We start from the raw sequence: 13,601 nt of genomic DNA, 5'->3' as shown, positions 1-13,601 counted from the left end.
GATTGATTGTGTGCTTAAAAATTCTATTCAGCATAGATCTGTTGAGAGGAGATTCTGTTAAAGATACTTAGTTTCTTTCTAAAACAGATAAATAAATCTATTAAGGGAGAAATTGCAAGTGTCCTCTGTATTAATTTAAAAAATTTTGAGTCTTTCTAATAGGAAAGACTTAAAGTTCATCAGTCTTACAAATGAAAATGTGATTCAAGTAAAACCATTGAAATATGGAAGAGGAGAAAGGATGCTTTAATTCAGGTTTTCCTAATGTTGTGGTTAGTATTTATAGCAGTGATTCCGGCCTTTGACTAGGAAATATGCATGTGAAGTTTGAAATCAGCATAAAGACAGTTGAAAGAAAACGTAACAGAGAATTAAAATTACAGCTGAGAAGGGTACAATTCAAGAATTAGCTATATCAGTATATTAGCTATATGTTTAGATCAAATCTATTTTTTTCTCTTTTGCTTTGTTCCTAGTAACGCTGCAAGTACTCTATAAACTGAAAACAGCCAAAGTATTTGAAAAATCACGGAATAAAGATGACAGGCCAAACACAGATATAGTAGATGAAGATCCATATGCCATTCAGATCATCTCATGGTGTCCAGAAAGTAGAATGCTGTGCATAGCTGGAGTTTCTGCACATGTCATTATTTACAGATTCAGCAAGCAGGAAGTGACAACAGAAGTCATTCCGGTAAAGAGTTATGACCATTTTTTAATTTCGTTTTAGCTATAATAAGTCTGTCCTAGCAATTTACTATTTTTTGTCTTGAATTATATTGGTGAAATGGACAAAGAATAATTGACTCAAAACAAGATAGGCGAGTTTTTTGAGAGAAAGTAATTAATTATGAAATTCAACGAAGGTAAATATTGCCCACCGAGATACTGGTTTTCAGTGACTTCCTGAGAATGTATGTCAGCAGAATTATAATTAAGTGGGTCCAGTATTTATTTCTGTCAATATTAAGAAGCAAACTTTTAAAACTGGAAAGTATGTCAGCCATTCAAATTCTAGCAATCTCCAGGTATTCAGTTTTTAATGGTATGATTCTGTATTTCTGAAAACCACGTGTCTTTAAATTACACTGTTAATCAAACTGTTCCCTTTTAAAAGAGGGAAAAGTCCTGGATGTCACTTATATCGCAACTATCTTCAGCTGAACTTCATTAATTCATATTCAGTGTTTTGAAAGGAACACTGAACTGATTTTTTTTTTTTTTTTGCTTTAATTAACAGATGCTGGAAGTACGTCTCCTGTATGAAATAAATGATCTTGAAACTCCAGATGGTGAGCAGGTGCCACCTGTACCAACTCCAGGCGCAGGTTCCAATCCTCAATCCATTGCTCCCCAGTCTCATCCATCTACTAGTAGCAGTTCATCCGATGGACTTCGTGATAATGTGCCATGTTTAAAGTAAGTACATTCTGTTATACTTTCAGTGAGTATGAAATGTTACAAGAATACATGATTAGAGTATATGTACTTCGATATCGTTATTGATGCATCATTGCTGGTGAAAATGTTTTATTTTGTAGAGCAAAGTTTTCCACATATCTGAAAGTTGAGCTCTGCTTTAAGAAAATAATATTGCGATCTTTATTTTTTAAACTTCTTAAGCTGATTTAAAAAGAAATCCTTGCCTTTTGATTTACCTGATTTTAGGAAAATTTGGCATAAAAGTTAGTATAGCTATAGATGATAGTGCTTTAGAGTGAACAGTTTTTAATAGGCCAAGTATGTCTGAATATGTTTCATCTGTTAGTTTTGCTGAACCTGAAGTTTTAGAAGCAAATCAAAAATGAAAATTCTTACAGATAGCTTGCTGTGTGCTGACTCTTTAGGCTTATAAATATACTTATTTTTGAAAATCCTCTGAAAGGAACAACTTTGCATTTTGGAAACAGAATTAATTAAATCTTCCCTTTGTCATGGATCTTCACTTTGCATGATGCCTAATAGTACTCTCATTGTAGGTCTTTGACAAGTTTTTTGATCTGTTTAAGTTAGCAGTTTTTTCTTCAAGCTTCTTCATGTGAGCTTTTACCCATTTAGAGAAATTTGAGTTTAAAAAGTCTGTCTTTTTTTACTCTCCTTCAAGAGTGCATTATGTGACTTCTGAGCCATCACTTTTTCTAACAGAATGTAAGAAATATGTAATATGTATCTAGAGATACAAAGTTAAGTATATACTTTGTTTTCTGGAGTTTAAGATCCCGACTTGGATTATAATTTTTTGAGTGTGTCCGTCCAGAAAGCAATTAATTCTGATAGGGTTGCTTTGTTTGGGTAATAGTTTTCAAATGGTATTGATTGTACTGAGTTGGAGAGGTGTACTTCTGAAGGAAACTCATCTGAATAGAAATATTGGAAAATTCTAAACTTATGTAAAATATTGTCAAACTAAAATATCCATTAGTGAGAATAAATGGGTAAAATGAGTGGAATTCAGGAAACAGGAACTTGTTCTACATAACTTTCTTCGTGTTAAAAATGCAAGACCTAGTCCTTTCTGTGTAAATTTATTTGTCAGCATACAAATAAAATCTTTACAGGAGTTTCAATTCCCCCAGTCCCAGATTCATTGCATACAATTGGTCTACCATTACAATAATTTACTTGTTTTCATTTTGGTTTTACCTTATCATCAGCTTTTAATTGCATTTATATTAATACATTGTGCTTCTGTTTCCCTTTTCATTGTGTTTATTCCACATACACCTCTCATCCCCTTACATTCTCTAAATCAGAGTTCTTTTGGAAACTGAAAAAAATAAGTAGCACCTACTTTTTTAGACACTGACTGAACACCTGTATTTATTCAAGGAAATACAGCACAATAGCACTGTTATTCCTTGTTCTGAGGTTGGAAAAAATGAAACAATGATTTATGATCATTGTTCAATTAATTTTCAATTAGGTAGTGAATCAAAAGAAGTAAATTCCCAGTTTCAATGTAGCTTTATCTTCTGGTTGCTTTTATTTGCATTTGATCATAGTTTTTACAATTTTCCAACATTTTAAAGTCCGGCACGGTGTAGAATTTAATGAACTCTGATCCCACAAGGAAAAACTAAAGGCAATGGAGATGCCATGTTTTGTTTACTTCGCAGAGTTAAAAATTCTCCTCTCAAGCAGTCTCCAGGCTACCAAATTGAGCTCGTTATCCAGCTGGTGTGGGTGAGTGGAGAGCCTCCTCAGCAGATAACCAGCTTAGCCGTCAACTCAGCGTATGGCCTGTAAGTGTGTGCTACACAGTTCTTTCATTATTCTATCAAAGTGGTTTAAAACTATCCATTAAAATTGAATCTCTGTGTGTTGTTCGCATGAGCTGCACAGCAACATAGAGGTAATCAGTTTCTTGTGCCTCTGAGAGAATTCCTTTGGGTCATGGCAGATACTGATGATGCTGACTGCAGAAGCAAATCAGCATCATTCTTCCTCACCTGGCACTGTACAGACAAGAGTGTCACTTAAGGCTCTGTGTCAGAGAGGTTGGCAAGTACATCGACAGTGGTCTGTTCTGCTCTGCACCATGTTTTTACAAGAGAACAATTAATCGATACTGCACTCTAATTTAGTAATTTATAAATGTAATTTAGGATAATACCTAAAAATTAGGAAGTATTAAATGCCAAACTGCAAAAAATTTTTGTATGAAATGTTACTAGCATTTAATTAGCCTTGTCTTTCCTTTCACTTCTCTTTTTCCAGAGTAGTTTTTGGAAACTGTAATGGTATTGCCATGGTTGATTACCTCCAGAAGACAGTGCTCTTGAATCTAGGCACTATTGAACTGTATGGCTCCAATGATCCCTATCGCAGGGAGCCACGATCTCCCCGAAAAACTCGGCAACCATCCGGAGGTGAGTAACTCAAAACCTATTTTAAGCTCAGAAGAAAGGCACAGTTGGTCCTCTAGTCTTAGTGTATATTTTTTGAATACAAACACTCAGCACTGTGGTTTTCTTTCTTCTTGATCTGTTGCTAATGTCACTATTGCAGTTTTGTTAATTCATCTTTCCCAAAGAATTGTTGCTTAGTGGAATCTACAGATTCTTCATACCGTTACTTATTTTTCAGTGTAATGTATATTTTAAGAAAAAAGATACATTTCCAATGGATTTATGCAGTTGACAAAAATTTACATGGCATGCAGTAGTATTCGGATACTGCTAATAAAGCTAGTACCCATATTACGTGTTTGTATAAATCCATTAATGTTTGCAGATAGCCTGAGTGTTTGCTGGGATCTTTTGGCTTCCTGTTTTAAAATTTGGCTAGAAAGGTCCCTGATGAGTTAAATCATGTTATGTTGTTAATATTGTTATGTTATGCTTGAGAGGAAACCTTTGATTTAAATGAACAAAATTAACTTCTACATACAAACTGGTAAAATAAATCTCTTCGAAAAAGAAAAAAAGGACTTTGATTTAAAAATATGCTGGAGAGTGTTCTTTTTCAGCTAAAAAAGAGTGACTTTTACAATCAAAAGGCAAAGCTTTTTGTAACCAAAAGGAAAATTTAGTGTTTTAAAATTTTCTTCTCTCTGATGTGTCACGGATACTCCTAAGTTATTTCAGAAAACAGCACAAGACATAATAATAAACTGTTCAAAAAACCCTTCCTCATGACTGGGTGTTAATTTCTTTAAGAGATCTAGAGTAAAGTCCTTGTAAGTTCTTCAGGTAGTATTTTATTCAATGGATGTTCTAGGAGGTATTTTAGTAAATGGATGGTTTGAAAAAGATCCAGTTAACACCAGTCAGCTTATTTCAACTGAGGAAACGGATCTAAAAATCATGCATATAGAGCAGAGCATACACAGTTGGTGTCCTGTTAGATAAAATATTTTCTTGTATGAAATAAACTGTGAGAGAAAGAAATAGCTTTACTGTTTGACTGTGTTAATTTGTCCTGGGAGTAAAGGACTTAAATTCTGCCTTATGCTTATAGATTATAAACTGCCTTTTGGAGCTTTGAACATCACTTGCCTTTGTTTTCTTAACTGTTGTTATTTTAATCCAATGAATTCAATTCACATAACTCTGTGTTTCAACTGTGTCTCTAAGATGTTCATGATGAAAGTCCTTTTTGCTCATGAATATAGCTTTTATATGAAGTCATACTTTTTTTCATCTTAACTTCTGATACTACCAATCTGCATGGCAATAGCATTTTAATAACCTGGTTGTACAAGTTACTTGGCTGGCTTTTCTGTCTCAAATGTACTGTTAGTGTCTCCGTCTTTCCTTTTCTCATTGCTTCACGAAGGTATGCTGACTGTGGCTTCTTGCATGTGCGGCCTTTCTAACTTATATTCAGAGTCTGTGAAAAAGCTTCGCACCTCTTATATAAGTAAGTCATCTCATGGCATTCAAATATTTTTTTGAACATCTGAACTTGATTTTTTTTTGTTTCGTTCACTCTCTATAATTATTTTTCTTAGTCATTCTTAAGTAATTGTTTTACTTATAAGAAACTGATTTCAATCCATCCTGCATCCATTGTATTTCTCATCTGTGGTGTCTTTAAATGAAATTTAAAGGAAAAAAGCAACCATAATAGTCTCTGTATTTTGTGTTTTTAAATAAATAAATCTCCAAGTCAAAAGGAAATCTGATCTCAGAATTTGCTGGTGTTTATAGAGCTAAGATCTTACTCACAAATTTAGTGTTATTTTACTAGAAACTTTCCTTGCTTGCTTCCCTTTCTGGCAGAAAAAGCTTCAGAACTCCAGAATTAGAGTATTAGTAGCAATGATAAAAATAAACATTGTGATTACAGAGAGATTCCTCTTCTGAAAGTGAAAAGTTACTTCTACAAAAATGTTATTTATAGGAATTAAGAGTGGAGGTGTTTGTGTACTGCACAGCCCTGTTCAGTTTCCAAGCAGTTTTGTAGTTCAGGTATCTGTGTGAGGAAGGTAACCCATCAGAACCATGAATTACCTGAGAGAGTGTGACTTATGACATCATTCACTGCATCCAAGAATCTGGAGAATGTAAAGCTTATTTTTTAAAAGCATAACATTGTTCCTTTTCTTAGGATGGCACTTTTCTCTAGCCCTCAGGCAGAGGTAGGCAATCTCAGCCCTTTTTTTAATGAAGTAGAGTAGATTAAGCTACTGTAAAAATGGAGTTAAAAAAATACCAAACAAAACTGCAAAACAAACTTGGAATTGTAGTCCAAGTCTTAGTTCTGCCATTTCTTTTCCCCAAACAAAAAAAAAGAAATACATCTCAGAGAATAGTCTCAATTGCCTAATAGTGCTTTCTCTATAGTCCTTCCTCTTCTGCCATGGCAGAAAGGGAGCTAGTCATAGAAGAAATGCCTCCACCTTAAGATGATACAGAACAGAAAACCAGGATCTGGCACCGATTGATTATTGTTTGGAAAAAAAGAAAAAGATGGGTAGAAATCCCATCACTAGTAAATATTGTAAAGCTGAATTCACTCAAACTGTTTTATTTAGGAATAAGTTTAAACAAGTTTTGTGCTCAAGAGTTAATTTCTTAACCATGTAATTCTCTTTCTGTTTACCATCCTGACAGTATCTTGGTTAACTGGAGCTACGTTCATTTTAAAAACTGAAAATAATTTTTTTAGTTATCATTTAACATTTCTCGTTATTTGTAGTTCTTTCAGTGTATGTTTGCCCAGACTTCAATAACTGCTTCGATAATTTTCCACAAATAATGAGTCTTTTACTTTTAAGCACTACCATTTGATTTATTTATAGGATTGGAACTATATGAGATAGTCAGAACACTTTTGGATTTTGCATTCTCCCTTTCTTGGACACTTACTGTCTGCATGTAGTGTTTTCAAAAATGCAAGGAGCTTGTGCTTCCTTGGTTTTGCTTTGAAAGATGTGCCTTCATTGAATCTACTTGGAAAACATTTCTATTCTAATACTTCGAAATTATTTTTTTCTACAAATAAGATATTTTCAATGGCTATATAACTAATAAACTTCAGGGAGTACTAGTACTTATTATCTAAATCTTCCTAGAAAAAGTGCTTTTCTGTCTAATGTAGTTGGTTTAGAAAATTCCTATTCTTTGAGACAACAACAGTGTATTTAAGGAAAAAAAAATCATACTAGCTTACACATGCATTCAGGCAGCATGCAACTGAGGAGCGTATTGCTATTGTACATTCCATCACTTCCAAAACAGGCAGGAAGGATTGGTCCTTCCTCATTGAAAACCCTGATATTCTGTATGTTTCAGCATAAAATGTCAATTCAATAGATAGATCTTTAGTATCTGCCAGCATGCTTAGGATTTAGCAAATGGTACATCCTTAGTGTAACAACTGAAAATTTACAAAGGCATCTCTTAAAAAATTTCATAGAGTAAGTTACGTATCTTCTAAAATATGAATGGAAATGCGAGATTTTTTTCCCTTCTCTTGTGTTGCAAGAATATGATGTATTTCTCTGTCATCTTATTTTTTCTACTCAGAAAAGAAATTCAGATTCCCGTCTTAAAGCAGCATCTATTTAGAGACAAGGCTCTCTACACTAGCTAGACTGTAAACTGTCATTTCAGGCTAGCTCTACAGATACAAGCTCCCAGTTGGGATCGTGTTTTGGAATTTATCAGTGATTCGTACCAGGTATACTACTCACATGTTTTGGGTGGCAATTTATAGTTTGTGAAGCATGCAGTATATGTGTTTTGTTAAGGCCTGCCAGACAGTGTCATCAAGTGCTTGTCAAGGTTAAAAACAAAATCAACTTTTGCCTTCAGAGTCTAATAGTGAGGGGGGAGGGTGTAGAAAATCAACTTTGGCCATGTGCCCAAGGACAAGTCATGTGTAAGTAAAAGCTTTAGAGTGTGATGAAAGCTATACATGATGGAGGCTTACACTGTTAGGCGACCTTTGCTTGATATACTCTTTGCTAAATAAGACAGGAGTCATTAAATCAGTACTGATAAAAAAATCAGACTGGTCATAATTTCATGATGAAACACCAAAATTTTATAGGTGTTATTTTTTCCTGCTTAGTTCCATAAGTTCACAGAGAGCATGAATCATAACTCTTTTTTTACAAATTACTGTTGGTGAGGGTTACAAGATTTTATGTGACTTTTTGATTAGTGCAGTATAGTGCAACTCTTTAAAAGTTAGTATTTCTTAGTTCTACCAGAGGCAGTTTAGGTTTCTGACAAAACTGAAGCAGTTCTTACATGCGTGTGACTTTTTAAAATTTTTGTCTTGCATCAAAAAGCTTTTTGACAGTTATTCATGAATGATTCAAAAAGTAAGATGGAAGAAAATAGATGCCCAGAACTCTTCCGGAGTTGCTTGGTCATGTTCTTTTCCCCATCCCCCTTCAGGAACTATTTAAATTTTTAACTTATATGTCATGAGACCAACATCAGCTGTGACTGACATCATCCAAGGCTGAAACTGTATCAGAAAGTTTGATTGTTGGGCTTGGGTTGTTTTTTTTTTTGGACCCTGTTTTTCAGGTTGTTTTTAACTCTAACTTTTACATCATATCAAGTTAGTTTTAACTGTAATTTTTAATTGCACTGTTTTCCAGCCAAGTTGTAGGTTCTTTTGAGATATATCTGCTTAAACCTTGTGCAAAAAACTGACAAAAGTCTCATGAAATTTTACACATCAGTTAATTTCAGCTGTAATTCTAAGGAGTTTTTAATGCAGCATGGTAGTGATGTCTTTAATGACATAATCTGATTTTTGGTAATTTGGAGAGTTTTTAAATTTCCTGCTTCTGAAGTTTGCAGAGATAAAATAGAAGCTTATTAGAAGGTCACTTGCACATATATTGGTGTTATAGAAGGTTATAGTTTTTGAAGTTCTGAAACAAACTCTTGGATCAATTTCCTTTTGTAATTCATAGCAATTTGCGTGGATGCTATAAACCTGAAACCAGAGAATTTTTCCAGGAAAGCTGTCTTGCTGCCAGCGCTTCTGTCAGGTTACCTGAGGTTTTAAGATGAATAGCAACAGAGATTATCTTGCAAGTTTCTTCAGCTTGGTCATGGGCAGACCCTCCTAGTTCACAGACTTAGCTTATTCTTGTTATACTCTGCTTCGTTTAATTACTAATGCAATCGTAGCTAAAATTACTTTTCATCTATTCTTGTTCCTTTTCTCTCCTAAGTGATAGCAATAATGGCTATGAACAGATATCCAAGGTTTACATGCCATAATGATTACCATAATGCACACTTCCTATTAATTGTGTATTAATCATATCATAGCCTTGAGAGTTCCTACAAAAAATTCAAGTGTGCAGGTGTCTTCATTCTTGGCTAAAGACTATTGCTGTCAATTAATGAATTTTCATAGGAGAACTAGTACAAGAAGTTAAACTCTTCCTTTGAAGGTAAAGAATTAATCTTTATGGAAAAGAGGAAATTGCATTCCTGAACTGCATGTATGAATTTGTTTGGTTTGGTCCTGAAGGGGCAACTAATTCTAAGAGCATAGTGTGGGTTTATCCTCCCAGCACAGCTATCATTTAAAACTTGTATTGCTTGTTGTGAAAGCGACTTCAGGATTTTTCAAAAATCCTTTTACACAATCCTGTCTAGTTCAGAACATTTAGTCTCCCATGCTCTCCCAAGCCTGTTTATAATTCTGGTGTAAAGTTATGATTATCCCGTAGTGTAGATTTATTTACTGACAGCTGACTAAATAAATTGGCCTTTTCCTTCTGCTGTGTAGTGGAAAGATATAGCTTCCACCTGGAATTTCATTTGACATTTTAGAATTTAAATTTGTTCCAGGACTGTTAAAGGTAGGGTTTACAAAGCCTTAGGGTCATTTGACAATTCTAGTCTTTGAGTTTTGGGGTTTAAGCTATACATGCTCTTAGTAATCTTAAAAAAGACTATTTTGGATAGATGGAACATGTAGCATACTTTCAAAGTGTTCCATATTGATATGGTATTTCAGGAGAACTTTTTCCTTTTAATCAATTAACTTCTGGTTTAGTGTTTGGAAATTTTAAAGCTTTGATGGAGTAGAGGTGTGGTATTTTTGTTTGTTAACAGATATGTACAGATGCACTTATCAATGTGTAGTGTATAGTTGCATAGACAGACTTTCTATGTGATACCTTTCTTGCCTTTGCCATTACCACTGCAACTCAAACTTTTTGAATATTGGAAATATTTGTGTGCATGCAAAAGCCTTTAATTTTAACAAATATTTCTTAGCTATTACTGTTCAGTATTACATGCTTGTTTGCCTTAGTATCACATAATGAAATTTCTGTAGGAAAGCTTCATGATACAAACCTGAAGATGCATTCCTAACCTTGAAATATCAACAAAATGCACTTCTCTTAATTATGGGCAGTCTTAACAGCGATTTCTTGTCAAAAAGGAAAATAAAAAAAATTCTTGTATGCTTTCAATTTGTGCAATGGAATAGTATTTATGGCCGTTTTGAGAGAGCTTCCATCTTTTACATCTGATTGTGTATGACTAGGTTCATTCACTGGAATGAAAAGAGTTGGCTTTCAGATGGTAACATACTGCAGTTATTCAAATTGATGAGATCTGATGATTTAAGAAATGTAGTGAAATTCCTTCATTCAAGAGAGAGCACCTATCTGAACACCCTAAGACCGGAATTCTCTAAGTGACGCCAAAAGGAGTTTTCCTGGAAAATTAACTTGGCAATACAAATTGGCAAATATGAGGCATATCACTGTAACAGTGGAAAAGTAGTTTGAAAAAAGGCACTGTAGTTTTACACATGTGTTTGTAATCTTCAAGACCCTCTTTTACGTGATTTTCTTTTGCAATTACATTTTTAATATAACTCTGATTTTTTTCAAAACAAATTATGTTTATGCTTAATATATATGTGTAGCATGTGAATGATTAACTGTTCTGATAAGTCTGCCTATCTGAAAATATAGTGGTTTTCACTGACATTTATTAAGAGAGTGTATTTTGCAAAGAAAACTTTAGTAGGAAGAAGTGACTCTACAGTTACTGTGGGTAGTGTCAAAAAAAGTAATATGTAACAGACATTCTATCGTGACTGGCTTGTTTGTCTCTAATAAGAAATGAAGTTCCTGACTGCAGTGGAAGTAAAAATAAAATGGGAACTGTATTTGTAATACACTGGTTTTGTGTTTCAGCAGGTCTTTGTGATATAAATGAAGGTACAGTGGTGCCAGAAGACCGCTGCAAGTCACCCACGTCAGGTAATCATAACTTTCCCTGATCTTCAGCTTCTTATTTTCCCAGAAGATGGCATGCATTATGTTAACACCTTCTAGTTAAGTAATCATATAAAACTTATTGTCCTCTCACACACTGTTGGAGCTGTCATAAATTTTGCCATGTTGCACAACTGCGTTTTTAAAACAAGACTGACTTAAGAGATGCAAGAGGAATATGTTATAAAGATGAATTGAAGAGAGATATAAGCGGAAATATTTATGCCTCAAGGAACATACTGCACAATGGAAATTTGAGGCATTGACCAGAGATGCACAAATTCCTGTAATCATTCATGTGATTGTTTTGTACTCCTCAAAAGTGGTAGACATTATTTCTGAGCAAGCTTACTTCTGCTTCCTTGTAAGTGGCAAATTGCTACTTTTCAGTGGAATCAGAGGTCTTCAGCAACCAGCATCCTAAAAAAGTAGCAGTTCCATACTTAATACTCCTCCTACTGCACCCTCTTTTTTTTTTATTTTTTCAGTTGCCACTGCTGTACGTGAATATTTTAAATGAAACCTTCAAGATTTATTATTTTAGTATTGGCTGGTTGAGGCTATAACCTTGTAAATACTTAATAATGCATGTCAATGTATAGTATTAGAGTGAATGGTTTTGTAGTAGCTAAGAATTGTCACTTATCTTTACTTACTGCTCTGAGAACTTTTAAAGATGTCATTTTGTTTCATTCAGAACTACTCAAGGTTAAAGGACAGATTTAAATTAAGCACGTAAAGTAGTATGTTGTGTAAAATGCTGATCAAAATGGGAGTCTAAAGATAGATTCCTTTGCCATTGTAGCCTGTGTCTTTTAAAGCCAAATTGAAAGCGTAAGAAACCAAAACATTGTGGCTCTAGTAGAAATTTTAACGTAAATTTTAATTTCTGATTTGACAGTTGTCTTTTGATGTTCATTTTAAACTGTGCAGAACACTTCCCTAGATCAATCAGTGTCATTTTCATTTTTGCTAGCTCTCTTAGAGTAAATTTGATTTATTTTTAATTAAAGCAAAACCTGGCTGTGAATTTTAATTAAAGGCTTACCTGAAGATGTGATTTCATGACAAATCTGTGTTGCTAAGTATTGGCATGCTGAAGTCATCAACTTCAGTATGGTTTATAACAAAAGCATTTTTATTGTGTTGAGAATAAAGTGCATGTTTCCTATTTCATTTTTTACAAATTGAGACCAGTGCCTGTAAACAATTTGCCATGCATTGCTGCAATTGCAGTAAATCCTTTCTCTGTGAAGGTTGAGCATAGTTATCAATTCACTATGGTATTTGAATTTGACCCACTTAAAAAGTCTGGGCTAAATCTAGGTTCTGGTGCACTGCTATAAGATGTCTGCAATGAACCGCTGAGGAATCATAACCTTCAGTGTGTATCCTTTTTTCCCCCCGCTCCAGAATCCCCTAAATGTCAGCCCAAACCACTCCTAACTTGTACCACTTAAAACACTGTGAAGTTTAAATAATAAGAGGGTTTCTTTCATAATTAGGTGTTGAAGCAGAGTAAAACTCAATTCATCACTTCCACAACAGTGCAGTGAAGGCAACTCCAAAGATGAAAATAAAGTTTTCCCTCAACTCCTAAATTTAATAGTTAGGCTTGCCTTACCTTCCTCCTGCTTGTGTGAGTTTTGTGTGAACTAAAGTTGAGTGTGAGCTGAAGAAGGTTAAAAAATAATGTCTGAAGTACCAAAAGTAGTGAATGGACAAAAGATAGGGGGTGAATGTAACTGTTCCATTCTCCTGCAAAATAGAAACTTCTAGTAGTGAGGCTGGACTGTGCCCTGCTTCCCTCAATTCTGTCCTCTGCTCTCAGTGAATGAGATGAAGCTTATGGTAGACTTTTCAACTTTTCCTTTGAAAAAAATCTTGTATGCACCACCGTGGTATGGAAATAATTTGTTGATATTTGTGAAGAGAGAAGAACTGCAATTCCTTGGGTTTGGTTTGAGTTTTATATCTTTTTTGGGCAAAAGCACAAGGCTGAAAACAAGCTTCAAAGGGACATTTAGCTTGCGGAGGTAAGAAAGGACCTCTTTGAGAAATTCGCTGCAGAGTATTGCAAGCTTGAGAAGAAGGATGGCGGGTAAATTTAAGGAAACTTTTCGCAGTCTAGAGGCTTTCTAGTTAAGAGGAAAATACACAAACACAAAATGTTTGCGTGTTCCTAGCTCTAAGGTTAGAGGATAGGATTGGCAATTGAATGCCTTATTGGCTTTCGTTGTTACAATGTGATCAGTAGAAGAGACCAGTCACTGCTTGGACTGAAGTCTGCAATTGCTAAAGTCCACCTTTCTGTGTCCAAATAAGAGAAGAGGAAGGTAACCTCCATTAGACTTCCTCCAGTGTGTGGTTATATAGA

The 13,601-nt window shown here is 34.5% G+C and overlaps 1 protein-coding gene across 7 annotated transcripts in view; it reads left to right on the top strand.

The window, feature by feature from the left end:
- STXBP5 (syntaxin binding protein 5) overlaps window positions 1-13,601 on the top strand; it is a 106,406-nt gene that overhangs the window by 66,126 nt on the left and 26,679 nt on the right. For 4 of the 7 annotated variants that reach the window (XM_066178891.1, XM_066178889.1, XM_066178888.1 and 1 more), the window contains exons 15-19: window positions 477-697; window positions 1,244-1,422; window positions 3,120-3,245; window positions 3,721-3,872; window positions 11,144-11,209. In XM_066178891.1, coding sequence (XP_066034988.1) covers window positions 477-697; window positions 1,244-1,422; window positions 3,120-3,245; window positions 3,721-3,872; window positions 11,144-11,209 — 744 coding nt within the window. The remainder of the gene's footprint in view (window positions 1-476; window positions 698-1,243; window positions 1,423-3,119; window positions 3,246-3,720; window positions 3,873-11,143; window positions 11,210-13,601) is intronic. The other 3 variants (XM_066178892.1, XM_066178890.1, XM_066178887.1) reach the window with 1 other exon arrangement.

Source organism: Chamaea fasciata, unplaced genomic scaffold (assembly GCF_029207755.1).
Source record: "Chamaea fasciata isolate MVZ Bird 193981 ecotype frontalis unplaced genomic scaffold, bChaFas1.0.hap1 SCAF_3, whole genome shotgun sequence".
NCBI lineage: Eukaryota > Metazoa > Chordata > Aves > Passeriformes > Sylviidae > Chamaea > Chamaea fasciata.
Note: the sequence above shows the minus strand (reverse complement) of the source record. Positions and strands in the feature narration are given on the sequence as shown.